The 27579-nt window shown below is 39.4% G+C and overlaps 5 protein-coding genes across 6 annotated transcripts; 2 read left to right on the top strand and 3 right to left on the bottom strand.

The window, feature by feature from the left end:
* Positions 1–241: 241 nt before the first annotated feature.
* Positions 242–7220, top strand: LOC103996518 (protein KINASE OF THE OUTER CHLOROPLAST MEMBRANE 1). The gene is made up of 5 exons (XM_018830275.2): positions 242–470; positions 2615–3007; positions 3127–3218; positions 3295–3768; positions 6031–7220. Exons 2-5 carry the CDS (start codon positions 2648–2650, stop codon positions 6968–6970), a joined length of 1866 nt encoding a protein of 621 aa, XP_018685820.1. The 5' UTR covers positions 242–470; positions 2615–2647; the 3' UTR covers positions 6971–7220.
* Positions 7221–7523: 303 nt separating this feature from the next.
* LOC103996299 (heptahelical transmembrane protein ADIPOR1) lies at positions 7524–9097 on the bottom strand. Its single transcript, XM_009417188.3, has 4 exons — positions 8776–9097; positions 8598–8693; positions 8433–8490; positions 7524–8352 (listed from the first exon to the last, which is right to left on the bottom strand). The coding sequence occupies exons 1-4, from the start codon at positions 9006–9008 to the stop codon at positions 7669–7671; spliced, it is 1071 nt and encodes a 356-aa protein (XP_009415463.1). The 5' UTR covers positions 9009–9097; the 3' UTR covers positions 7524–7668.
* A 4459-nt stretch (positions 9098–13556) lies between these two features.
* Positions 13557–17302, bottom strand: LOC103996300 (uncharacterized). Of its 2 annotated transcripts, none has more exons than XM_009417192.3 (4): positions 17188–17302; positions 16906–17027; positions 14232–14290; positions 13557–14131 (listed from the first exon to the last, which is right to left on the bottom strand). In XM_009417192.3, exons 2-4 carry the CDS (start codon positions 17023–17025, stop codon positions 13792–13794), a joined length of 519 nt encoding a protein of 172 aa, XP_009415467.2. In that variant the 5' UTR covers positions 17026–17027; positions 17188–17302; the 3' UTR covers positions 13557–13791. The 2 variants fall into 2 exon arrangements, with proteins under 2 accessions (XP_009415467.2, XP_009415465.2); XM_009417190.3 differs by having other exon boundaries at positions 17146–17285.
* A 1095-nt stretch (positions 17303–18397) lies between these two features.
* On the bottom strand, positions 18398–24834 carry LOC135646017 (uncharacterized). The gene is made up of 8 exons (XM_065165071.1): positions 24650–24834; positions 22369–22453; positions 22212–22280; positions 20161–20273; positions 19702–19813; positions 19492–19635; positions 18785–18959; positions 18398–18713 (listed from the first exon to the last, which is right to left on the bottom strand). Exons 1-8 carry the CDS (start codon positions 24699–24701, stop codon positions 18588–18590), a joined length of 876 nt encoding a protein of 291 aa, XP_065021143.1. The 5' UTR covers positions 24702–24834; the 3' UTR covers positions 18398–18587.
* Positions 24835–25677: 843 nt separating this feature from the next.
* Positions 25678–27047, top strand: LOC135644345 (uncharacterized). The gene has a single exon (XM_065161829.1). The coding sequence runs from the start codon at positions 26278–26280 to the stop codon at positions 26848–26850; it is 573 nt and encodes a 190-aa protein (XP_065017901.1). The 5' UTR covers positions 25678–26277; the 3' UTR covers positions 26851–27047.
* The last annotated feature ends 532 nt before the right edge of the window (positions 27048–27579 follow it).

Below are 27579 nucleotides of genomic sequence, written 5' to 3'. Positions count from 1 at the left end.
TTCTTCAAAGCCAATCAGATACCGTTCGTCATTAACATTCGGACTATGTTCGATGCTCTTCGTGGGTCCCACAGGGAAAACAACGGTTTCTAAGAGTCCATTTCACTTTCTTCAAAGCCAATCAGATACCGTTCGTCATTAACATTCGGACTAAGTTCGATGCTCTTCGTGGGCCCCACAGGGAAAACAACGGTTTCTAAGAGAATTTTAAGCAACAAAACGAAACGGCTCGTTTGATGAGATCCGTTGTAACGCGTACCTCCACCAGCTATAACTTCGCTTCGCCTCTCTCTCCGGTCTCCTCGAAAAGTTCGTTCTCGAGTTCTCCAAATCGTTCGTCTCCCTTCCAAGATTGTCTTCGAGCGCTCCGTATTTCTGCCTTTGCTGAGGCGTTTGGATCTTTTGCTCGGTTCTTTCAATTAATTGGTCAGTTCGTCGACATAACTTGGTAGGAATTTGGGAATTTCTAGGTGAGCGAGTTAGTTTCAATTTCTCCCTCTGTTTTTTCCTTTTAGGTTTATTCGATAGCATATATTGTCTTCAACCGCTTTTTGGCATCTGTTCCGACATCATTTGATAATGGAGTCGGCTTTTCGTGTGAATTACTGATCATAAATTAGGTCACTTCTACGGAGTGGTGGTTCATTCTATTGTGAAAATTTTGGTTTTGATTTTAGTTTGGTACTTGTTTCTTTGAGTTATTCAGTCTAGCGAGCTTTTTGAGTTCTTCGTCCATCATGGGCAATTACGTGCGGTTTAATTAGTAACAGATGTAGTGGATTCATGCAAAGTTACAGTAGATAGACAGTATCTTAGTGTGATGCAAAAAGAGCTTTTTGCAGCTGCCAAATCTATTTTGGGGTTGGCTCACGACCAGATAAGAAAATATGAATCATGGCATCTCCTTTTGCAACTTACGTGGTTCAATTGACGGGAATAATCTTTCCTCTTGAAGGGGTAAAGGTGCATACATTAACTCTCTCTAGACTCTGGATCAACGTCTTGTTATATGCCCAGACATACTAACTTCTGGAAGATTTTAATGAAGAAAATCTAAATTTACTCACACGCTCGCTGAGTAAAAGAATTTGTTGGATTAACATAAATGCTCCAACAATAATTAAAATTTCATCTTTCCATGTTAAATCAGTTTTTCTTCGGAGCAATAATACATAGCACAACTCAATGCTGGACTTAAGAAATTCAGCCCCAGATTTAGCACACATCCTGATTATATGAGGGAGTGGGGTTGGTTTTGGTGCTCTTTAGATGCGTGCAACATCTCTCGAGTCTTTTCTTAAGTTGGCATGCAGTTATGGTATGCAGCAATTTGACTGCTTTGTGTTGTCCTTGTTGACAAGCCATGATAGAAAAGTTTGGTTTTTCTGTTGTTCCATATTTGGGTTTGATATTTGGTTTTACTTTGGTAGCTGATGGTAGTATTCTAAAGATTTTAAGGTCTGATCTTGTTGTTACGGAACTTGGTAAATTCCATGGTTTCCAGGGTTTAGTCAGTTTGCTGCTTTAATATGTAAATGTCAACTCATGCAGATATGATGTAAATCTGTGATGAACTGTTTCTATTCAAAGCAAGAGTATGAGTTTAAGACTGGGAAAAAGTAAAAAAATTCCTTGTTTCATGCTTACGTTACTGTGATTTAGATGCCACAAAATCTTTTATTCAAAGCTAGAGTATGAGTTGGAAGACTAGGAAAAAGTAAAAAATTGTCTTGTTTCATGTTTACGTATCTGTGATTTAGATGCCACAAAATCTTTTATTGCTCGATATTTTGTTCCGGCTTATTTGTTATCTGTTACTAGTAATAATTCAAGTCAATTTGTCAACTGTTTAAGTCATGATTATATTACATGAAAATATATTTGGAAACACAGTGGGATTTAGTTAAATATCCACTCCTATTTTTTCTGTGAGTTTTGATAATATTATGAAATATTTTTTTTAATAAATATGAAAAAGGAGGATGGTTCTTTGGTCAGCAATGTGGTTGGACTCATGTTGTAAAATCTCATTTTGTATCTTAACAAGAATATTGCAATAGAAGAATTCTGGATTGGAAAGAAGATCCTTTGTTTCCTTGATGGGAAATAAGGTAACCTCACAAATGAAAAGAAGAAAAACAAAACAACAGTTCATCACATCTATGCTTGAAAAAAAAAACGAAATGTGTAATGTGAACATGTGTCTACCTTTCGAGTCAAGGTATTGATGCATTCTATAGCCCTTCAATTCCACAACTGCAAGTTGAGGAACTAATGCATGTTTTATTCTTTTATACCCTTGACTTTCTGTCATTACAACTTATTTTGGTTGTTTACTTTTAAAATTTAGAGATTTTGCAACTTATTTTGGGTTGAGATCTTTCGTTCTGACATTCATGGAATAATCTATTTAGTCTTGTGTACTGTAATGGTGTTGACAATTCTCGGCAGCACTTCAGATGGTATCACACTTGGTACATACTATTTTACATGTTGAGAATGCTACCAGTTTGTTATTTATGAAAATTAGGTTGGATAGATATCCTGCTACATTCTTTACCTTTCAATTCCTCATTTAGTGTATGCTCTAAAATATGTTGAGTCATGTGGTCAGGTGAAAGATATAGCTGTTGTACTAGTTTGAGCAATGGCCGGACAAGCTGCAAGCTCACTGTCTGAATCATTTGAGTATATGCTGCTTGAGGGAGATCCTTATCATCTAAGGGCCGTTGTATCAACAAGTCTTAGTAGGCCATGGATTGATTCCAACATGCTGAAACTTAAGCACAGGATAGGACGAGGATCTTTTGGTGATGTTTGGATTGCGACTCATCACCAACATACTGATGACTATGAGCACTATCATGAAGTTGCTGTAAAAATGTTATACCCTATAAAGGATGATCAGATTCAAACTTGTTTAGCCAAGTTTGACAAGATATTCTCCAAGTGCCAAGGGCTAGAAAATGTTTGCTTTCTTCATGGTGTTTCACTTCAAAATGGAAGAGTAAGTTGATAATCTGATTTAGGCATTATACATGTTGGAGTTTTGGTGAAGGAAACTTAATGAAAAAAAAAAAAATTTATAGTGTAAACACTGGAAATGTGTGTTGAATAATTTTACAGGTCTGCATTGCTATGAAATATTATGAAGGATCAATAGGTGACAAGATGGCCCGTCAAAAGGGTGGAAAGCTTTCACTTTTTGATGTCTTAAGGTGCTACTGTAGATGCTGGAAATACTGTTTTCCTCATACATTAGTTGAATATGGTGTTAATAGCTATTATCTGCAGGTATAGTGTCAATTTGGCTCAGGGAGTGTTGGATCTCCACAGAAGAGGGTTTCTGCTCCTCAATCTTAAGCCTTGCAACTTTCTTCTTGACGAGCATGATCAAGCAATCATAGGAGATTTTGGAATACCACTTTTACTGCATGGACTTACATTGCCATCTTCAGACCTGGTTCAAAGACTTGGTACTCCAAACTACATGGCTCCTGAACAATGGGAACCAAGCATCAATGGTCCAATCTCATTGGAAACTGATTCATGGGGGTTTGGATGTAGCATTGTGGAGATGCTAAGTGGTGTACAACCTTGGCGTGGTAAGTCACCTGATGAAATATATCAACTAGTTGCAATAAAGAAGGAAAAGCCAAATATTCCTCGTGGCTTGCCTCCAGAAGTGGTCGATATTCTTTATGGATGCTTTGAGTATGATTTTCGAGATCGTCCTTTAATGATGGATATTTTGTGTGCATTTAAAAGGTAAGTAACCGTTCCAGCATTAGATGCTAAATGTATTGGTTGTGCCATTGTAACTCAAAATTTTGTTTAGCATAGATGTTAAATTTATGATACTGTTCATATTAAATGACTATTCATCCTACATGTGTGTGTCATCTGTTACTTATTTTATTCTTTTTTATGTGAGTGAACAAACTGATGTCAGATTTTTTTAAAAAAGAAATTTAGTGTCAATAATGCTTGGGTTTTATTAGGAGGATTTTAACTGTATTGGGAAGCAAATTCTTGGACTAAAGGTCTTTTGTATTCCCTTTTATAAGATTGTTTATGGCTTATCGATATTTCTTAATTTAATAAATGTTTGTTTGAAAAATCAAAGTGCCTTTGTGTGTGGTTTCATCATGTCAGGAGCATCTTAGTGCTTTTTGGTCTCTCATCTATTATTATTTCCATTTCATGTTGTAGAGAGTTTACATGTGGACATGGATTAAATGGTAGCTGCAACTTTTATGTGTTCTGACAGAGTTAATTGATACACAAAGGCTATCCTATAACTCAGTTGCGTGCCAAGCACATGCTGGCTGTAAGGCAGCATGGTACCACTCCCTGTGCCTAGCATGTGGAAAAGCTTGATACTAGTTCTTGAGCAATGTATTCAGCAACATATTTTACATGTATATGGAAAGCTTACCACAGCATCAAAAAATGGACCAGGACAACAATCTTTGGCAGATACTTCTAGCTGAATTTTAGAGTTATTTTCTTTTCTCTTGTTTATTGCATTTCCCCATTGTTCTTAGGTGCTACCTTTTTGACCATTCATGAGACTGCTTTTCCATTATCATATGTTGTCCTATGTTTTCCTTTACAGTGTCATTTTCTTCGTCATGTTTTACATAGAAATACCAAAGGTTTTCCTTCTTTATGAATCTAACAGCACTGTCATTCATCTTTCTTCAGTCCTTGCTTCTGAATGTACTCTTTCATCCATTATAATTCCAGATGAAGACCTAGTCTGTTGGTCCAATAACATCATATGTTTTTATTTTTGGAGAGGGTTTACCTAATGATGCTCAAGTAGAACATTTAATTATCATTGAAATTTAGAACTGATTTGTTAAGAAATGTTCTTTATAATGGTGTTGATTGACATGACTTGTTATATACTTTTGTGTTGGATGCGGAGGTTTAGTTGTTGGCACGTATTTTTTTTGTCATGTTAGAATTTAGGGATTTGTAATGTTCCACTTAATAGTTGTACTGGAACTTCAAAGTTATTTCCATGTGAATGAGCTATTTATTTCTAAGGCATGCTGTAGACTTTTGTAACTTGAACTTAAATGAAATGTCTCCTATGGAAACTTTGTGTCTACCTAGTTATCATTTGTTGATCACTTTATGCAATATCTCCTGTTATTCAATAATCTAATCAGTAACTACCATGTTTGACAATTAAAGCTATATTTGTAATCGAGACATTTCCATAATGGGGAAGGCAAATCATGATTTCTGATCATTAAACAATGACATGAGGCCATTAAACTGGTTTATAGTACTTTGTTGGTAGTGTAATTACTAGGAAGTCATCATGCTCCATAATGAATGTTGATTAGTGAACTGCATAAGCTACTTCATGCTGATCTGTTCATGAAGATAAGGAGAAGCATCAATTTTCTTTCTCAACTGTGTGAAGTGTCTTTCCTATACTTCAAATATGATCAAAGAACAATATTTTCACATTAATCGAAGTTTCCTTGTATGGAAAATTTTCTGACCCGCTGCCACTCAGTAATAAGGCATGCTCATGTTTTAGTTGTTGGATTGATGTGGTTAGAAATTTATTTAATAACCTTGTTATCAAACAACCATCAGGGTTGCAAATGGTCTCCAATGCTTTAGCAAAATGTTACAAGTGTGAAATAGTTTTTAGCAGGTGTGCTTGGATTTTTTTCTTTTTTTCATCGAAAGGGTGAATTAACCTTAGCAAGTGCAAACTGTGTTTTCATTTTTCAACATCTAATTTACATCATTGATCTATGAGTTATGATTAAGCCGAACTCCTACCAAATTGTGAAAATAATATGTAGTAGTAGGAACTAAATCTATGCTCATGATTATGAGCCCTTGTAACATGTATTTGGTTATTTATATTTACTAGCATGCTCTCATGCTCGGAGGATAGTCCTCCTGAATCCAATGACAACCTTTTACAACAGTTGGCTTTCTGAAGAGAAAAAAAAGGGCAGATCTAACCTTTCATTGACTCTTCTTTTTTTTTTTCAGTTGCGAGGGTGCTGTTTTTAACAAGAGTGATTCTGATTACCAGATGGCAGGAAAACGTTACACCAATTGGTCACTCCTGAAGGACGAACTTCAGATAGGTGACACTGTCCGCTCTAGAAAGCCCAAAAACTCATGCAAACCAGAAAGCATGGAGATCCCAGAGGGAAATGTTGTTGGTAAAGAAGCTGATGGCGATAGCAATGGTTTCATTCTTGTCAGGATTCATGGATTTCACAATCCTCTCAGAGTGCACTGCTCCATGGTCGAGAGGGTGACATATGGCTTTGCTGCTGGTGACTGGGTACGGGTAAGGAATGAGGACAAGAAGAGGTCTCCAGTTGGCATTCTCCATAGTATAGAGCGTGATGGAAGAGTAACAGTTGGTTTTATCGGGATGGACACTCTTTGGCATGGGCATTACTCGGAACTTCAAATGGCAGAATCCTACTGCGTTGGTCAGTTTTTGAGGTTGAAGGCAAGTGTCTCTAGTCCCAGATTTGAGTGGCCATATAAACGAGGCAGCGGGTGGGCGACTGGTAGGATCGCTGAGGTTCTTCCGAATGGTTGTCTCGTGGTCAAGTTTCCAGGCAGATTTAGCTTTGGAGAAGCCAGCAGATTTCTTGCTGACCCTTGGGAGGCGGAAGTGGTAAGCTTTAAGACATGCGAGGGAGTGGTAAAGAAGTACCAGCACCTTGAAGACTTCCATTGGGTTGTGAGGCCATTGGCCATTGCTTTGGGTTTGTTCACAGCTTTAAAATTGGGGCTTTTTGTTGGAAAAAGCTTCGGCAAGTCGAGCAGGAAGAAAGCTGGGAAAGTTAGCATCTCTGGACAGGCAGGAAAACAGCAGCAGCAAGACATGCAGAATGCTACTAATCCAGTGTGGCTTCCTCATTCCGTGTCAAATATCCTCTTTAGAGAAGGTGCTCATCCTGCTAAATGATGCCACATTCTCCTTCTCTAATCTGTGGAATGGCTCTTTCCCAACCAAAACTCATCGATGTACATAAGACCGATCATAGATCTTCGAGTTATCCCTTCACATCTTGATGTAAATATTCTCTTTAGCTGATGTCGGTTCTGTCATCACAACAGAACTCCAGATTCCATGTTTTCAGCACAAGATTGATCTGTTTGACATTTATTTCTTTGGTGCCAGCACTGCTAGTTATGGCCCTCGGTACTTATTCTTACTGCTGGATTCAAAAGCATCGTTTGCTTTCTGGTGAGGTACTTTGTTCTTCCTGCTGATCAAGATGTTTACATATGGATACGGATGGATTCATTTGCTTTAACATCACAGGACAAGGATAAGTGCATCTCACTTGCATTTACTGGAAGAGCGCAATAAGAATCTCATTTAACATATATGTTTTTTAGGACATGTATTTTAGGACATCGAACACCTGGAACAATAAGAATCTCATTTAACATATATGTTTTAGATATGTATCACCATAATTCTTTGGAATTAATTTGTGTAATAAATAATCATCTGATCAAACCTTTCATTTATTAGAATACAAGAATTAAAATTGCTTGGATCAATACACCTTGAATCGTATGAGAAGTCATTTCATGTTTGTTGCGAGAGCTATAGCTTCCTTTATAGTCCCTCATCACCATCAAAGAATGTAGAGATCAAGGCGTGCCACAGCCGACCTCGTCGCGCCAACGGAGGAAGACGACGGCCGCGCCGTAGTGCGACAGCGCCCCGGCCATCACGAACACATGGAATATCTGGTGGCTGTGGCCGGCGAGGTCGAACCAACCGGGCTTCCACCGTTCCGGCACCCTCGTCACGTAGAAGACGGTCCCTGTCAAGTAGGACACGGCCATGGCCGCCTCGTACGCCAACGTCACGTTGCGTCGCGGCTCGCCCCAGTTCACGACGGCCGCGTGCACGGCGGGCACGATGCCGAAGAGGCCCATCCCCGAGAAGAGCAAGGCACGGTAGGCCCGGAACTTGCCGGTGGAAAGATGCGGCGAGAGGAGGGTGAAGACGGTGACGAAGCCCATGGCGGAGATTGCTACCAGGTAGGTGAGCTGCCAATGGGGATCGCACTGGAAGATGTAGTGGATGGGGGGGAAGAAGGAGGTCACGATCATGACGGCGATGCCGACGTAGTCCATGCGGAGGAGGAAGATATTGAGGCGGTGGGAGTGGCAGCAGAGGAGGTGGCAGGAGCTGCTGCAGAGGAGGCAGAACATGGAGCCACCGAGAAACACGAAGAAGGGCCATCGCACTGCCGCCGCCGGCGGCAAAGGAGATGAGGTGGCAGCAGTTTCAGAGGAAATGTACAGCTTAATGAACGCCGCTGCTTCCTGTTCACAACCACATCCATGGAGAAGACATCCAAACCACAACATTACTCCGTAATCAAGGAAACGACACACAGACTTACTCCAAAGAAATTTCCCAGATCGCAGGAGACATTGTCCACCGCACTTGTAGGAATCGACCTACACCCAATTAACAACCTCGTAAGCCAGAGGAAGAATTCAAGAGATTGGATTCATTACCATACTTCGATCGATCAAACATAAATTGAGTATTAAGATATAGTCACCAAGCAAGATGCCCGAGGAGTTGAGCCACTTGTGGCACATGACGACTGAGATGCAGCAAGGTGAGCCCCAAGAACACCAGGAATCCCAACAAATGTCTGTACCCACAACACCCACAAAGATCTAAGCGTGGCGTTGAAGGCAGAAAGATGATGTCAGAAAAGGGAGCGTTGCACATACGTCCAGATGTTGACGGTCTCGTTGTGCCAAGAGAAGAAGCTGAGCAGTGCGTTTTTGATCGGCCACTCCGCCCTGTAGTAATCCCGTATGAACTCGTTCTCCTTCATGTACTCCGGCAGCTCCTCGTACCTCAACAGCTTGTATTCCTTCTCTTGCTTCCTCCGACCCTTTCCCTTCCTCCTCTTCCCCTCTAGCTTTTCCTCCATGACCACATGTTGGTCCTCGGAATCCATCACTCCTCCCTTCTGCTGCTGCTGCTGCTGCTGCCTCCTGTCTGAGGGAGCTATAAGAGGGAGGGCCAGTTCACAGGTTTAGAGACACAGAAATTAGAGCTGGTGATGGGCCTGAGATTGCTGTTATTACGTAATTAAATGTAGCTGAGCTACCAACCATCCACCTCATCTGTCGCATTTATAATATCTGCTCCACGTACTGTCTGTTGACGACGACTTGGATTTCGTTCTACTCCACACGCAAAGAACTCGAGGACCATATGTTGATATGCATATCAACTACCTCATGGATGGCAATGATTTATCCTCTCTTCTCGTCATCAAACTTCCATCACAGAACGTAGTTGAGCACAGTTGGAACTAAATCAGCATATTTGCTGCTGCTGCTTCTTCTTTACTATATTAAACCCATCATCCAAATTCCACCCAGGATTGCAGGTCGCAGCAGTTGCATGTGTAAGCAGAGATTGAAAAGAGAAGATAGACATCAAAAGAGTCGAATGACATATATCGAGCTTGATCGAGCCTAAGTTTTTGAGTTGAATTGATGTTTGACCCTTTGATAGATTCAGAAAAAGCCTCAAAGCTAACACCAACATATTAGCTTTGAGGAGAGATTAATTGAGGAGAAGAAAGAGACGCAAAGAACCGTAAGTCAGAACTGATCAACAAAGAGTGTCTTCCAAGTCTCCGTCGTGCTTATTGTGTTCTCAGATGCAGGTAAGGGCAGTTGGAAGCCGAAAGAAAGAGACGACCGACACGGATAGCCAACTCTCAACGCCATGCATTTATGCTTGGAATGTGTGTAGGTTAGAATGATGAGCTCAAAGAAGGGAGGTTTTGGTTCTGCATCACAAGTGCTTCTACTGTCCTCGACCTCTAAGATCATGACGAGGGGATGGTTCCAGGAATCGTGCGTTCGGTGGACCTTTGTTGACTCGTGAATCATGCCAACAACTAGAAGGAAGGCATGGCTTTTTGACTTGCCAACAGTCAAGTCTCCTTGCACACAACTATCTATGGTTTGTTTATCTGATGCAATTAAATGGATCTAATTTGATCTATTATTCGAGTATTATCTAGACTTAGATCTTTTAGTTCACGCTAAGAGTAAGTAGAATTGTATTATTTCGTCAACAAAATTCTCTTATACAAGATAGAAACGAAACATTGGAGACAGCTTCAACATGGCCACAAATCTCAGCTCCTTTTTCTCTCAAATAAGGCATGAGCAGCATTAACAATGAAACGATCATATTTAGAGCCATCCCAATCTATTCGAGGTGCTAGTCTTGATGGTGATTTGATGTATCTCCTTCTCCGATTAAGATTCATACTAATCCACACGAAATATTCATGTGGGAGCAGTGAAGATAGAAAAATTATCATTAAGAGACTGATCTCGATAAGAATTGAAAGAGTTAGGTTACATATATTAGATTAGATTTGACCCACAACTTCATAATTGAAGTCGACAGCTATCTCACCTGTGCAATAATATGCTAATCAATCCGATTGTCTTACTACAACTGCATATAAGGGGGAGAAATATCTATCGATATATTTGATTATTTATTGATTGTTTGACCGCATTGAATAGCAGCTATACATTAAGATTTTATGTTACAAAAGTTAATATTCTTTTGTGTTGTGCCGTGCAGAATTATGATATCAAGCAATGTTTGATTGGGAAATCTTAATCAAACTGGAAGATTCATACCTTTAGAGTCTCATCCTAATTCAGAAATCGTTCATTAATTGTTTATTGAATTCAGATTGATTTTAATTGGAAAGCTTCTTAAAGCAGGATACTGAAGCTCAAGTTCAACAAATTGCACTCGTTGACTTAATGAATCATCAGCAAAGACTAAGACCGAGTCACCAAAAAGCCATGATGTTCCATGTTGGACATACTTCCCATGCAAATTTAGTTTCAGACTGTGTTGTCAAACTTCAAAATCATATAATCTAAAGAAGCACAGGCATTGACATGGGACTGATAGGGAAGCAGCATATGAGATGGTAGATTAAGTAATAAACAAACTCTCGAGTAGGAAAGAGCTACTCGTAGACGGAGTCAAAGGATTCATCACGACGTGGAGCCACCACTGGGCTACGCCTCATATGCACTATGCTAGGGTTTGATCTGGGTTATGTTGGGGCTTGACGAGGACGTCAAGCCTTTGAGTGGGGGTGGGTCTGATGAGTGTACTATTATCAACTTCAGCTTAAGCATTTTGATCAGTGGTTTAGACTAAACGAAGTTGATAGGCCAGTTAGCCCATCAGGCCCAGGTCGTGATATTTGGTATCAGAACCGACCTAGCATTTGGGCATGGTGAGGGGGCTCGAGTAGGAAAGGGCTAACCGTAGACGGAGTCAGAGGACTCGTCACGGCATGGAGCCACCACTGGGCTACGCCTCACATGCACTATGCTAGGGTTTGATCTGGGTTATGTTGGGGCTTGATGAGGACGTCAAGCCTTTGAGTGGGGGTGGGTCTGATGAGTGTACTATTATCAACTTCAGCTTAAGCATTTTGATCAGTGGTTTAGACTAAACGAAGTTGATAGGCCAGTTAGCCCATCAGGCCCAGGTCGTGATATTTGGTATCAGAATCGACCTAGCATTTGGGCATGGTGAGGGGGCTCGAGTAGGAAAGGGCTACCCGTAGACGGAGTCAGAAGACTTGTCACGGCATGGAGCCACCACTGGGCTACGCCTCACATGCACTATGCTAGGGTTTGATCTGGGTTATGTTGGGGCTTGACGAGGACGTCAAGCCTTTGAGTGGGGGTGGGTCTGATGAGTGTACTATTATCAACTTCAGCTTAAGCATTTTGGTCAGTGGTTTAGACTAAACGAAGTTGATAGGCCAGTTAGCCCATCAGGCCCGAGTCATTATATTTGGTATCAGAGCCGACCTAGCATTTGGGCATGGTGAGGGAGCTCGAGTAGGAAAGGGCTACCCGTAGACGAAGTCAGAGGACTCGTCACGACGTGAAGCCACCATTGAGCTGCGCCTCACATGCACTATGCTAGGGCCTGATCTGGGTTATGTTGGGGCTTGACGATGACGTCAAGCCTTTGAGTGGGGGTGATTGTAACATCCCTAATTAGTCCCACATCGAAAGTGGGCAAGACTAAGATTGACTTATAAGGGTCTGATGAGTGTACTACTATCAACTTCAGCTTAAGCATTTTGGTCAATGATTTAGACCAAACGAAGTTGATAGGCCAGTTAGCCCATCAGGCCCGAGTCATTATATTTGATATCACAAACAAACAAAAATCAGGTTTTAATAGTGCTTTTCCTTTCCAAATATAGTGAAAATACAAATTCATAATGTATTGAAAGGTGTTAAAGATATACTAATAAAACTATGTGGTCAGCTATATTAATCTCTTGTCAATGTAGAAAATCATATGTCTTGTTAAATTAAAAGTATTTAAAAATTTATTTGTAGTTTATATTAATGTCTTACCGGGCATTCTTTTATAGAGAGTTAAAGGTTTGAAGTATTTCCAAGAATTTTTAATATAATAATATAAATCGACGCCATCAAATTCACCGATATTAATGTAAACAAACTAATATTTGCATTACTATGAAATAAAAATAGAATATCTATTAATATTTGAGAAAAATAATATGGTTTATTCCCTAATATGAAATCAAAAGTATCTTTTGTAATCCTCAAATATTTAAAAGAAAAGTGATTTATTTTTTTCAATTTAACATGAAAAATGTTACTATTCAAAAATAAATTCTCCAAATTAAGTCATTCTTCTTATCATCCTATATGGCATCTAAGACAACCTTATCACAGGTGTGAGTAACGTACCAGAGAAGGCCGAATCAGCTCGCGCCACGTGACGTGATACAACTGCCACCAATGCCGACACCAACAACGACAACACCGCAGCAGCAGCTGCTGGTGACCGAAGTGTCGTCGACAACCGATGGGGCAAGACATAAGATGAGAGAGAGAGAGAGGGCTTCGCTTTGGGTCGGGTCTCCATCTCTCCTCTCGAGCATTCTATCGAACAAGAGGAGGGTAGCACCGTTTCTCACCCAACAGTCCACCGATGTGCCGTGTCGGAAGGCAGATTTAACGGGAAGAAAGCAAAAGGCACAAACCTGCCTTTGTAGGGCGATGCTCGCAGTGGTAATACACCTGCCGACACCGGCAGGACCGAGCTAAAGAAGAAGATGCAGGAAAGCCGAAGGAGAATCTAAACCACACATCGGGTTGAAGCTTCTCCTGCTATTGGCGTCCGGTCTCCAGTTTCTGCGTTGACTAGATTTGGATGCATGAAGCACTAACAAATCAGCTTAATTAAGGAAAAACTATGAATGATTCCCCTACGAATAATTGATACTGTTCAATTTGACCAAGAAAATCCATCAGAATATTACACCATTTCTGCAACTACTCATCTTAAGCAAACAAATCTTCCACAAACATAACCAAAAGAAACCTTCTTGCCACTGTAAAAAGGCATGAGAAGGTTAATTGCTAATAAGGAACTCCAAAGCCGGGGCGGATACTCTTGAGAAGTTTTGTTAATGAATGAGCTTAAATATATCCAATGTCGACTGCCAGTATTATGTTTACGACTAAAACACACATGAGAACTTGAATTCAATCAGAGGGAGTCATCCCTCTTTACCTGATGTATGAAGTCCTACTCCCAACTCTCCATACTGCTATTACCTAACCAACACTAGCCTCAAATGAAATGAAATGAAACTACAAGGACCAGACGTAATATCCGGTGCCTCACTTCCTCTTCTTGGCAGGTGGCTGAGGAAGCTCCTCATCCTCTTCATCGTCTTCGTCTTCCTCACCCTCCTCCTCGTCTTCATCATCGTCATCATCATCGTCGTCGTCGTCGTCATCGTCGTCATCCTCTTCGCTTCCTCCTCCACCGTTGCCCTCAGGGTCATCAGCTTCTTCGTCCCCCTCGTTATCATTTTCCTCACCGGAGAAATCATCTTCGCCTCCATCATCCTGATCATCTCCATCCTCGTTGTTGTCATCCTCATCATCATTATCATCATCTGAGTCACCATCATCCTTGTTCTCCGGTACAACTTCTTGTTTACCGCCTCGAAGTAACCTACAAAGAAAAGCAAAGAGTAAGAGCCTTTAGAACAATCTTAACCGACTATAACGGTGAAACAGCCAGTTGAGTAACACGGAAGGCTAGCATAATCTACCTGTAAACCCCTTCATACCCTTCATCCAGTGGCCCAGTTTGACTTGACAAAGATCCAACCTAAAACAGTTCAATTTTTAGTGGGAACAGAAGAAAGTTAATTTGTATGAAGGAAATATGGAATTCATATTTGAACAACTAATTTGTTCCATTTTGATGATAACTAGTTTGTATGAATCACGGTCGATAGAAAAGAAAGGCAGGAAAAGATTATCAACAAAATTTTAAGAATTTGGCCACATATACTGTCCTGTGACCATTGAATCAGCCATCCGCTAATAAATTCAGACACATGAGCTTGTAAAAAACATAAAAACAACCATTTCAAGAAAACTACTAATGCAGCTCAATGTCCCACACTCGTCAGACTAAAGGCTAAAATGCAAATATTGACCATAAATTGCATCGGATACATGATTTATATTATCACGTTAGTAAGGGATGCAGAACAAAGTCACATGGATTTCGATGGATGCAATAAATAAGAACAACAAAAAAGAAATATGAAACTTCTGGCAGATGAAATTATAAACCCCAACATGTGGAGAGTAAGAAAACCCAAGCTGCAACTAACAACCATAAGTAGCTGTCTCTTCCTGCAGTTCAATTCATGGCAATAACTAATTGGATCATGAGCATTGCATGACATTTACTATGAAATTAGATATTGGATGCACAAAATAGAAAAATATAACAGCAATAGAAGAAGAAAAAATACCGTAAGTAGTAAGCTCCTCAAATAGTATGCAAAGAATTAAAAAACACCAACTCATACAGCCCACCAGCTTAAAATCCAGGAACTAACTTTAGAAGGACAAAACACCTAATTTTAGAAGCTTAATAAAAAACCTGATGTTAGAAACCCCTACAAAGATACTTAAACCCTTTTACAATCCTAGAGCAGGTTGTTGTATTGGATGTCTTTGTTGGCCACACTGTGTGTCTGTCTCAGAGAGAGAGAGAGAGAGAGAGAGAGAGAGAGATATTATTATTCTATTCTCTATCTGGACTTTCGTTTCAACTTTTTTTTTGTTTGGTTTTCCTATCACTTTCCAGCAAATCCAAAACTTACAGTACTGCAGCAAAGTTTCTGATCACCTCAAGCCCATGAGATCAAAACTGGGTTCTATGACATTTGGACGTTGATCGGAACATCCCAATTTGACACCACCATATACACATCAGATATTCTCTCTCTCATGAAAGCTGTTAAATGAGTTTTCAAATCTAAAGAAAGCAACCCCCCATTATTATGTACCTGTTCCTAGAGAGATACATGGACAAAGACCAACTTTCTCGCACACATAGAACTAAAATAGCTTCTTGATGTCTACTCACTTCTTCATCTTTGCCAACATCTTATCATACTCTAATGCCTATAATATAAGTGGGAAATGTCAACTGTGAAATAAGAGGAGAAAACAGAGAAGTGTTAAGATCAAAAACCTCACATCAACCCTATAGCTGATAAAGAAGTAATGAATATGGCCAATGATAGAACTTAAAGTATACCATAATGCAAATTTAGATCAAACAGAAAGCTAAATGTGACTTCAAAATAGAGGAAGCAAGAAATCATAAAGATCTTGATGAGGACAAACATAGCTAATTCCAATTTTGGCATAAAATAGGAAGGCAACTAGTTCAAGATATTAAGAACTTTTTTAATTGACTATAACAAGCACTTATAGCCAAAAAACAACTCCAAGCCCATAACAAGGTTCGTGCACTCCTCAATTACAATGTAGTTTCTTTTTTTTTCTTTGTTATTTTGGGTACTGCTATCTACACTAAAACCAACAAACATGCATTATCATGTGCACTGTACATAAGACGAGTAACAAGATTGAAAATAAGCGCTACTAAAGTAACAAACATAACGAGGATGAAAATAAAAAAAAGGGTGGAACAGGGCATCCTTCACTTCAAAGCCTAGCTTCAGGAGTTAAAGCAGAAAAGAAAATGAGAAGTAATTGTGGAAAAATCTCGAGAACCTAATTCTTAGGGGAAAAAGAGATTCAACCACCTACGAAAACTAAGATATCATGGAGTGGTGTAACTCATAAAACACATAAGGCCCTAATTCTGCTCAAGTATGTTCGCAAACTTACATATTAACATATCTCTATATTCCAACACATGTAAAAGCTATCAAAAAAAGAACAAAGCAATCTCTCAGCCCATCCAACCATATAACTGCCACCAATGTGAGAAAACCCATCGCTCTTCCAAAGATCCGGAGACTGGATGATAAAGTGAACAAATCTGAAAGCAGGCTATACATGAATGGAGGAAAATAGGACAGAAACTATTTTAATCAGTAAAGCCCAAAAGTATAGATATCCTCTTAAGCTACTTGCAAACAGTCCAAAATCGCTTTTTTATGCCAACAACAATCCATGCAGTAATACACCAGAAAAAGGTAACAATCTCCCAAATACAACTAAAAACCAACTAATGCCGTAGATCAACATGCCAAAGGCGCATGCTCAGACCATTAACTTAAAGAACTCAGACAATTAAGCGCCGAGATAAGCTAAAAAATCCTCCCTGCTTATGTAGCTCAACACTAAGGAAAGCACTGTAGCCACTCCAATCATCATATAGTCAACTTTAGTAGGCTGCTAACAAAGAACGAAAGCAGGAAGGAAAATAAAGAGGGAGAGCATCCAAACCTCCAGAAGAAGCAAAAGGAGAGACCTTTCCGCAGCCAAAACAATCTCCACCACGAGCAATTCCATTATGGAGCAGAGAGCTGAACCTCCACCACTCTCGGTTTGGCACAACGCCTCCATATCTACAAGCCAGGTACCGAAATCCATGAGCACCAGCGAGAAAAAGCAGCGGAAAAGAAGGATTTAACCGAGGTCGTAGAAGAGAAGAAAGGAAGAGGAGGTGGAGGAGAAGAATCACACCCAGGTCGAAGAGAAGAAGAGGGAGCGGGGAGATAGAGAGACCAGTTTCAACGCGCTGCTACAGCGCAAGATCTCTATCAGGGTTTCTTCGAGCTACCCCTCTCGAGAAACGCAGAAAACCATTGACAAAGGTTTTGGGCGCTCAGGGTTTCGGCCGGGATCCTTTCCATGCCATCGTACGATCCAGGGATCTATCCGTATATGTGTCATGTTGGGAGTGAGGATCCTGTGAACAGACGGCTTCCAGGTGGAATTGTAAAGTTTTTACGAAAGATACATATGGAGAAGATCCCAGATACTTTAGGGTTTTGGTCCGCGACGCGGATTCGGCATTATGGGAGTGTGGCTGGCGCCGCCTGTCATTTATGGGATAGATTTCGATGGATTACAACTACCTCCCACCCGTATCTAACTGGGGACTACAAGAAAGTTGTGGAAATCTATTTCTCACGCCTCCATTTTTGATATTTTCTAAATTTGACAAATAAAAATAATCGTAAATTTTAAATAAAATGCACAAGTTTTTTTTTTTCTTCTCGATTTTCTATACTTATTTATTTCCTTCAGGACAATAAGGTGTTATCATATGGATGAATTATCTGTATTTTGGGCTTTTGTTTGAATGAAATAGAACTTCTATTTAGATTTTTTTTTATTTTTACTATTTAGCTTTATAACAAAATAATAGATGTAATATTAACTTCTCCCTATTTGTGATAACATTAAGTAAGTAATTTGATACACATAATAGTTATGTGCATCGAATCATTTTGGAGCATGAACCAATCGATCCATCTATTCGATCAGTTTTGTTAAAACATGAGAATGGGTTCTTTGGATAATCAGCATGAACAAATGGATTTAAATAAAGTTTATTAGATTTTATGATATAGTCATGATTAATGTTCATGCTAAAGGATATTTATGTTAATTTTAAATTATTGATTAGGGGAAAAAAAGAAAGCACTTCTCCTCATTCTATATTCATCTACTTTGATCTTTTTTTAAGTGTCTTATCCTTTCCTATTCAATTTTTATCATATAAATACATGATTATTATTTTTAAAAAATCAAAAAAAAATATTACATTAAATGGTATATAAATAACACTATCGCTCGTGCAATAATATACTAATCAAATCAACTCATTGTTTGTTTGAACAATCGAAACATCTTTTCATAAAAGGAATAATGGGATTCGTAAAGGCATCTATATACAGTGAGCCCTTTTGCTATTAGTGTAACCCAAACATGAAGAAATAAACTCAGGCACTTGATTACATTATAAGTTTGGGTCAATTACCAGCCACAACTAACAACTGCTAACTAAAAGCAAATCTAACATATACTGCATGTAAGCAAAGCTAAAGCAAAGTGGACAGACCAAAGCAAACTTGGCTTAAATAGAAGCATGGAAACAAAAGGTCAGAAGCATTGCAGCATCAACTCTCCATCTTCGCAGCGGCTGATGCGTAGCTGACACTGTAGTCCCGCTTGCTCTTGCACTGGCTGGATTGCTCATATTGCAGGAAATCAATTTTGATCTTTGTGGAGCAGTTCTTTAACATCTGAACAAAAGATCATGTAGAGGTTGTCATTAGACTAGAAAATAAGAAGAGAGAAGAAATATGACTCTTACATGGAGGAAAACAGTAATAGGGCGGCGCCCGCAGATGGTATTTCCATATTGCTGTAGATACCCTTTGAACGCATTAGCATCCCCGGTCTCTATGATATCCATGCCCATATGGTCCAGGACCTCAATGGATTTGTAGATGGTACCATGCTTCGCATCATAGTGTGTGTAATTGAACCTAATAGCAATCAAGCCAGGAGAAAAGTATAAACCCATTTGTAATCATCACTAAATTCTCTAACCCAGATGATTCATCATCGTAATCAATGATATAGTGCAGAGAGACTTCATTTATTTTACCCAAAAATTCATCAAAGTTTAGAGCTGATAGGTTTGCAACAAATTTTATCCAAACATGACACAATACAGACAACCCTTCTAGCTTTCTCAAAACCTACATGAGCCTTTTAGCTTCCTCAGCTTTTCTGATCATCTGTTCTATTATTAATATTGTAATCCATTCGTGGTCTTTCTGCATGACACACCCTAGAAATTTTCCAATCCAAGCTTATCTGAAAGTTCGTGGCTGTTTCAAGATGAAGCCATTCTTCAACACAGAATTAAATTAGTATCAGATCTAAAACAAACAAATACTGTCTTGGACATTAGCTGCTTACAAGACCAAAGATGTTGCTAATTATTCAGAACATAGAAAAGATAAATGAAACCGATAAGTGACAAATTATCACAATAGAAGTACATTGGTATACCTAGATCCCCAGTGGCAGAAATCCGATGATACTGAGAAGAAATTTTTACGGTCATCGACGTACTTGGCAAGCAGTCGACCGTACATGGATTCATTTTCTGCATTAATGGCACCAACCAAAATAGGTACAACTTTAACAGGATAACTGCATTTAAAAAAGAGTGAATCAGTAACACGTCATGAGATGGATCTAAATATGTGATATACTTACCCATTAAATACTTTAGCAAGATAAGGCAAATGCATCTCCATGCTATGTTCTGCTTCATCAACACGAAGATCCATGAGTTCAAACTTTCCTGTAGCCTGGAGCTCATCATTAACTAGGAACAACAAAAGATAGTAGACACTATTAATTTTGGATTGGCCACTGGAAAGCTGATAATAGAAAAGAGGGGTAAACATGCCATATTCCATATATAAACTCCAAGGTGATTCATCCAAAGCACTTATTTGTTATATGGTACTGATATAAAGTACAAAAGACCACCTATTTTGAAGTATTAAGTTTGCAACAAGGTACATTGTTTGATAGAACTAAAGTGATCTTCCAGATTATTTGATGCATTTATTCAGACGAAGCTCTTCAAGCAGGTTGAGGAATGTTTGAAAATTCATAAAACTAACATGGTAAAGAGTAAAATGTTCTCTTCAGTCCAATATGATGTACCTTCCAAATCAACCGGCAAGTCACCCAAAGGTGTCCTGTATATAGTGGCTCTTGTAAGGGCACACTTAGGAGTGTAATAATGGTGTGAAGGACCAAGTAGAAATACTCGTGAACTGGAATGGAAGATTTAGTGTCAATTAGTCAAAGGTAAAATGCAACAACACTGCAATAGAACTCAAAATAACACAATCTTCAGATGTTGCAAGTCTGCATAGTAACATAGATGTGGACAATGACTAAGAAAATCTTAATGAGAATGGGCATATAAGTGGCATTCTTTTCCTCTCTTTAAGAGCTACTAAAAGAAGAAATCAAATTTTAACAAAAGCTTCGCAACACAAGTGTTCAAACAAAGCATAATTAGCCACGATTTGTAAACCATATTGCGACTCCCTCAAGGGGAGTTCAGCACCATTTCAAACTCTGTCAATGTGCCACAAACATAATAAATACATGACATTCTCACCAGTGAATTTTTTGACCATTTTACATGTCTCAGTGCTTTAGTTCAACCATGTCATTCCAGTGCAAGTTTTGCTCATTATCATTACAGATAAGCTTCTATTCCGCAGAAAGAAGATAAAAATCAAATTACATCTAAACAACAACTGAGAAGAAAAGAAATTTTAGTAGTGTTGAAAGCTAAGGCTGTGGCAATAGTGGTAAAGGAATAAGCCACGATATTATCATCATCCACATAAATCCTATCTTCTGCCCACTTTGGCTCTGTTCTCTGCTGTAGGACAGCAGCCAAACATTTTTAAAGGTACACGATCTACCATATGCAATTCCTTTAACTATCCTTCATCATCACTAATAGAAGTGGCACTTCCAAGTTCTGACATTGAAGAATGGGCACAAAAACAACATGCAGACACAACATGATAACATGCTCATCAACACAGTATATCTCAGACACATAGGACAAAAAGGATAGCCATGTGAAAATTTTACTTATTAAGGTATGTTTTGTGTAATTTAAATAAACATCTAGAAGACAATTCACATGCATGGTAAGACCAAATAGGACATGGTTCTGAGATCTGGGTTGTCAAGAAAAAATGCCTACTCCAAGAACACAGGTCTTACGGGAAAAAGTTCAAATGATGCAATACTCTTTTTGGCTTGTAAACCATGCATAGGCCCATCATCTCTTGGAATTTGAGAGTATTGCTGAAGTCGCTATGCATAGATTGTCTGTGTATCCAGACTGGTGAAATGCGTAGTAAAAACCCTTTATTGGAAAAATCTTTACTTCTTAAGGCTTAGATGAAGTGTTCTTTCATTTATCGACCATCTAGTGTCATGGTCTAGGAACAGTGCTATTGTTTAAAATTCAAGGCAACTTCAGGCTACCCTCAAAATTTGTATACAAGTTTCCACCAAACATGTACCCCACACATAATAAGACCAAGGAAATCTTTGTAAAGAACATGTTTTCAAATCCTTAGACAGTTTGGGATATTATATAGAATGTCAATAGAAGTACTGGATATTGATGCATTTGCAGTTTGGACACAACTATGATATGTTATCAGTTTTACCAAAAAGAAGTATGTCATTTAGGTCCCTAGGCAAGACTGAGTTATACCCATTGGCTAAGTCTAACCTTGACCAAGCACTAAAGATCTTGGAAAGCTTAGACAAGGTGTTTTCTGGACCATCGAGTATTTCTCTCAATGGCATTTAACTACTAGGTCTTACAAAATGAAAATGGCATCAGAATCTTTAACAGAGAAATATGTCACTATAATTCATTAGGACTATAATACTTGTAGAAGATGCAGTTCCTCAATGTATGTAGAAACAAGTAACTAAAAGATCAAAACATAGGGCCACAATATTTCTTCTTAGATAATTTTATTCTTGCAAAGTCTTAAATGATGTTAAATGTATTCAGCCAATTTTGATCTTAGGACTTAATCAATAATACCACACATAGATTAAATGCCAAGGTAGAGATGTATCTATCTTCAGCTTTATGAAGAATAAAAATATTTGAATGTCCAAGCAACATGGATCGTGGAAAGGGAAAGCACCATTCAACTCACATGCTTGTAGGGTCAATGTTAGCAAATGCAAATGCTGCACAACGACCCGAATATGAGTATCCAGCATGCCTGCATTTGTAACACATAAAGTCGATAAAAGAATCAAAACCAAAATGTGATTACATTATCAAGATCTACAAAACATACACTGACTTACGGGGCAATGATGCCTCTAACATTAGAAGACTTAGTCAGCCCAGTTGCTTTAAGCCACCCATCAAGTTCCTCATCCAATTTGCTGGCTGGAAAATCAGGATCTCATCAGAAGAGAAAATTCTTCTTGTGAATAATTTCTTTGTTGTGATAAGCTCCAAGTTAACTGTAAATTTTTTATTTACTTTGTTTTTTCTTTCCTCTATCTAAAGATGCTTTATCAAAGGCAAAGAATTTTAAAAAAGCTTAGCTTAAAATTTTATGCATAAGAATTCAGGGAGGCACAATATAGAAAATTTAAAAAAATCATAAACTACTCATCATAGGAGTAAATTTTCCTTTCTACTAAGAAATTTCTCAAGGTTCTTTTGAATTAAGCAATTGAATCATAACCAGAAAAAAAAACCTTTGTCAGGTTATGCTTACTTGTTCACCAAATGAAAGAGCAAACCTGCAAACAATAGAAAATAGTCTTGGCTGTAACTGAGTCCATTGTCATTTAAGCCATAGTTATGAAATACAATTCTGATTTATTGTTTAGCCCTGCAGAAGACTTTAAATAGCTTATCTTCTTGGATGTACCTAATTGGCTTTGTACAAGAAAAGAAAATTTTGCATCGCAACAGGAGGACTTCTTTTGTCTCAAAACCAAACTTATCATCACACATTTGTCAGTTTTCTTAAAAAGATACGGTATCGAATGAACACAATTTCTGATGCAAATGCTGAAATCTGCAATTTTTTAAAACCAATATCACAGGAACAGAATATCTTTCTAAACAAAACTTAACAGACTTTGTTGGCATAACATCCGATTGAATCTCTAAGAATCTAGTTTGTATTACAAGGTATCTGTTCAATGTTCAGAAAGATCTTATTGAAGTGCTTGATGGGACGATTACATTTGGAAGCATATATTTCAACAGGCGTGCTTATTATCGAATTTGTTGCTGCAGTGCATTGTTTTATTCATTTATTTATTTGTTAATCAAACATTTTCTGATCTTCCCATTAGTAGAAGTTTTTTATGTTCTCTATTGTAGTTTGATAATTTGTCATTTTTTTAAAGAACAAAGCTACATGAGAAATAATGCATCAACACTTTATCGGAGTAAAACATCAAGCATGTTGACCATTCAACCACATTAATACATCTTAAACATGTTCTTTTTTACTAAAAATCAATTGAACCAATTGAAAAGTTACATTAGATAGTCTTAAGTTGGCAACTGTCATATGAGTTAATACATCACGGAAAATATTCATAACAGCACCTTTTCAGGCCTTTCTTTTCAATTCTTAGGTTATTTTCGCTTCAACTAAGTGCAATTCTAGTTGAAGGCAAGTTGTGCCAAGGAGCATCAAGATATACCAATCTAAGGCAAAATTAAAAAAGAAATTGTGAAGCTTAAATTACACTTCAAGTTGCTTTTGATCCTCAACATTATCTTAGCTACTCTGCTACATTTCTAATTATTGGAAGTTGAAACAGTGCCCCACACATTTCTTAGTACAAACTGACTAATTTTCTTAATAACATTTTCTCTTCTTTTTTTTTTCAATTCTCACAGGTATCAATCATCCTCCTCATGGTAAATAATCCTTGACCAGCATCTAATTTCCTCAAACCACAATTCATCCTTTCTCCATTTTTTATCATAAGGTTATCCTCCAATTTAGTGCGACATTTTGCCCATTAATAAAGTTTCATCCAATCAATTATCATTCCAAGAATCATTCAGAAAGTTGGATCCTTTGAGACAAAGGCTGGTGAATCAAAAGTCCATGACAAGCGAACCATACATAGTTTGGCTACTGAAAGACTTCACATTGGCGGATAAATTGCCAATAAATTTCAGGTATTTTATCATTCTACATATTTTCAATTTATATAACCTCCAGTACAGTTAGAGGCATCGAAATATCAAATCCACCCCATAATCCCTATTCGCTGCTAAAAGATATCAATCAGACACTCTTATCATTAGAATCCCGATCAAATCTATGCACCACTCGTTCTCTCCAACATAATATTCCAACCAAAGAATTTAAAGAACCAACTAATGTCAACAAAAGTATTCAAAACACAGCCAATTGAATTACACTTCAGATTCCATGTCCACCTATACAGCAAAACAATCTCTCCCACATTAAAATCTAAAATTTCCATTTGGCGATCCAAATACTATCAGAAACGACGCAAACACACATCAAAATAATACATGACTGTCTAAAAGTTGAATCATAGATACTCTTCTCGCGGGTACAACGGATTGAGAACTCACCATTGCCGGTGTACCAAGACCCAGCGTGAGCATCTCTCCTAACCCTCTCCATCGAATTGCTCCACGAACGAAGATCAACCACCAACCTGAGCCGAAAGATAAGTCTATGAGAGAACCCAGAAAGGATACGTAGGGCAAAGGGAACGATTGAAAGAGATCGATCGATCGACTTAAATAGGTGTGAGTGGAGGGGAGGGAGAAGTCGAAGCGGAATACGATCAGAAACCCATTGGTCGAGGTTAACGCGTGACGAATCCGGTGTAATACCCTCTTGAAACTTGTAGTTAGAGCTGTGTTGGATGCGAAGAGATTCTGTAGATCAACGGTCATTATTGAAAACGGATACCTGCGTGCCGATAACCCAGCGGAAGTACAGGATTTTTTGTTAGATCATGTATAACTAGCATTTCTATTAAATACCCGCTCGCCTACCTGTTCCACGAATGGTGGTGATGTGGGCCCCCCGAAGACCTAATGTCGGGACCTCGATCATACTATTAAATTAGGCTTGGTAGAAAGCGTGGGTTCGACGCGAACTTATTAGTGACACTAAAACAGCACAATGTAAAGTAATTTTTATTCACAGCAATATTTTTACCTTTTACTAATGTTATTAAGAATTTATCGGTTTTGTATTTCTAGTAATTTTTTTTGCTGAATTTTGTGGCATGTCAAATATCTATATATTCCTACGATTGCGTCTCACAATATATGCAATTTTCTTGGTATATTTGAATTTTATTTTCTTAGTTCATATAAGTATAAGCTTTGAACCTTCTTTATGTATTAGTTAATTCATTACAAAAATTTCATATGAAATTAGGCTAACGTTGTATTACAAGTTATATTAACTATTTGATGAGATTATACTCATTCAAATATTCGACGCCAAATTCTGCAATAATTGAGAATGGGGCCTCGGAACAGTTTGGTATCCTGGGTGATGTATCAACTGCAACTCTGTTTGTCTACATTCTATGCCAAGCCAATCTTGTCACGGGTGCAAGGAAGAAGAGAACATGGGCAGGCATGAGAAGCATCTGCCATGGAGTTGTTGTCTGCTTCCTTTCCTCATTGCAAGGCAACAGTGGTGTCCCTTTCATCACAACACTCTCCTTCTCTCATGCCGTGATTGCAGCTTCGGTCCCATCATTCTCTTTTCCTTGGGGCAGTTTTGCCGAGCTCTTATGAGCAGCATAAACAATGAAACAAAGTTGCAGTCAATGTTGTCTTGCACTTTAAACCTCCTGCTATGATTGATACACTGCCGTGTTGGGGAAACTGAAGCATCACAGGATTAAAGCTTAAGCTAGTAGGGATAGTATGACCAACATCATCATGCAGCTTCAATTCATGTGGGGTCATTATTCTCATGTAGTTTTCTTCGTCTAACCTTCATGATGGAGAGCTCACTGATGTGTTCGAGGGCAAACGAGGCACATGAAGAGATTCTGAGTCTTGTGTCTTCATGGAGGGGTAATGCATGCTTCCACTGCATGTGAATTCAAAGAAACCAAATCGGATGAGCCCACCAGCTTGACTGCAGAAGAGCTCCACACTTCCACCCCTCCTCTGCTTCCCTATAAAGCCATTAGCAGCAGTTGAATCCGCAGAGAAGCACGGAAATCATGGACTGGCACTCCTGGCTCGCCAAGTCCAGCCTTGATCCATCGCTGGCTTACGAGTATGGCCTCCTGTTCATGGACAACGAGCTGGAGGAGGAGGATATAGCCTACTTCGACCATGACTTCCTCCAGAGCATGGGCATATCCGTGGCGAAGCACAGGTTGGAGATCCTGAAACTAGCCAAGAACGACGGCAGGGCGACGCCGGTCCCTGTCGCCAAGCTCGCTGCCGTAATCAGCAAGTCCAAGAACTGCCTCACGAGGTATGTCCGCGCGATGGGCTGCACGAACGGTCCCGCGATCTTGGTCGTGGCCAACGCCACGTACGGCGACCGCTGGAGCGGGGCCGCGATGAGGAGGAAGGCGAAGCTGGCGCTACTGAAGCAGGGCAGGCTGATGATCGCCGACCGCGGCATGAGCGTCGCCGCCGATCTGCCGTCTCGATCCCACAGCGCTAGCCCGATGGTTCGCGGCTGTCATGGCAACAGCAACGCCGCTGCTGATGACGGCTACCGGGGGCCTGCAGTCGGAGCCATGAGGTGGGACTCCATGTTCGACAACTTGAAGCCCACATGAGAGACCCTGTGCTGCGCGTGAGCTTCACCTTGTTTCATTTGATTCAGAAGACTGCACGAGCTTCATCTTTGTACAGTCTATGTTTTCTTCTTTTCTTTTCCTGTCAAGTGTGAGCTCCCATGGAAATATAACATACGAAATTACAGACCGATTTGTGTAAATAGATCGAGGAAATGGTGCTTTTGTTTCACCTTCAATGTTTGTGTCAGTGTCAACATCTTTACGCCGTGGCCTCAGGGCCAATACTGTTGGGTTCGAATCCGAATGATTGGAGATTTTCCTGAACGACCCTTGAGACTGCTGAGGTAACCGACCGTGGTGGTCCGATCACGACGGGGTCACTGTTTTCTCCGGGAGGAGACCCCTTGCTTGGGCCTTCGGTGGAAGGCATTCCGTCTTCATCCCTGCACATAGGTCGAGTCGGGAGAGCTCGGCCCGACCCCTCCAACGATCAAGTTAGTCGATAGTCTCAGGGGATTTTTCTTTTTTTTTTTTTCCCCTCCTCCTCTTCGTTCCGAACGTGAGGGTTTTTATAGGGAAAGTCACCGTTTCTTAATGTGCCCGCTTGCAAGGAGCAGGGTCGTACTTGGGATAACGTCTAATACTGGTATTGGCATTGCATTAAGGATCGGGCTCCTATAGGATGGTGATATGCCTCGGTCGATATTTTGGTCTACTTCGACTAGGCGCTATCAGGTCAGATCAAGACAGGTGACCCCCGTAACTCCT

This window comes from Musa acuminata, chromosome BXJ3-8, assembly GCF_036884655.1.
Source record: "Musa acuminata AAA Group cultivar baxijiao chromosome BXJ3-8, Cavendish_Baxijiao_AAA, whole genome shotgun sequence".
NCBI lineage: Eukaryota > Viridiplantae > Streptophyta > Magnoliopsida > Zingiberales > Musaceae > Musa > Musa acuminata.
This window is presented reverse-complemented; position numbering and strand designations above follow the sequence as displayed.

Bases quoted from the DNA above. Each gene is read 5' to 3' on its own strand.
- LOC103996300 (XM_009417192.3), bottom strand. From the start codon at position 17,025: ATGGAGGCGTTGTGCCAAACCGAGAGTGGTGGAGGTTCAGCTCTCTGC. The intron at 14,291-16,905 runs GTTTGGATGCTC...GAACTGTTTTAG, and splicing joins TCCTTTTGCTTCTTCTGGAG to GTTGGATCTTTGTCAAGTCA. The intron at 14,132-14,231 runs GTAGATTATGCT...TTTTCTTTGTAG, and splicing joins GGGTATGAAGGGGTTTACAG to GTTACTTCGAGGCGGTAAAC.
- LOC103996299 (XM_009417188.3), bottom strand. From the start codon at position 9,008: ATGGATTCCGAGGACCAACATGTGGTCATGGAGGAAAAGCTAGAGGGG. The intron at 8,694-8,775 runs GTATGTGCAACG...TTGTGGGTACAG, and splicing joins GAGACCGTCAACATCTGGAC to ACATTTGTTGGGATTCCTGG. The intron at 8,353-8,432 runs GTAAGTCTGTGT...GGTTGTGAACAG, and splicing joins ATCTGGGAAATTTCTTTGGA to GAAGCAGCGGCGTTCATTAA.
- LOC103996518 (XM_018830275.2), top strand. From the start codon at position 2,648: ATGGCCGGACAAGCTGCAAGCTCACTGTCTGAATCATTTGAGTATATG. The intron at 3,219-3,294 runs GTGCTACTGTAG...TATTATCTGCAG, and splicing joins TCACTTTTTGATGTCTTAAG to GTATAGTGTCAATTTGGCTC. The intron at 3,769-6,030 runs GTAAGTAACCGT...TTTTTTTTTCAG, and splicing joins ATTTTGTGTGCATTTAAAAG to TTGCGAGGGTGCTGTTTTTA.
- LOC135644345 (XM_065161829.1), top strand. From the start codon at position 26,278: ATGGACTGGCACTCCTGGCTCGCCAAGTCCAGCCTTGATCCATCGCTG.
- LOC135646017 (XM_065165071.1), bottom strand. From the start codon at position 24,701: ATGGAGAGGGTTAGGAGAGATGCTCACGCTGGGTCTTGGTACACCGGC. The intron at 19,814-20,160 runs GTACATCATATT...TGTTGTTCCTAG, and splicing joins CTTGCCGGTTGATTTGGAAG to TTAATGATGAGCTCCAGGCT. The intron at 19,636-19,701 runs GTAAGTATATCA...TTTTAAATGCAG, and splicing joins CTTGCTAAAGTATTTAATGG to TTATCCTGTTAAAGTTGTAC.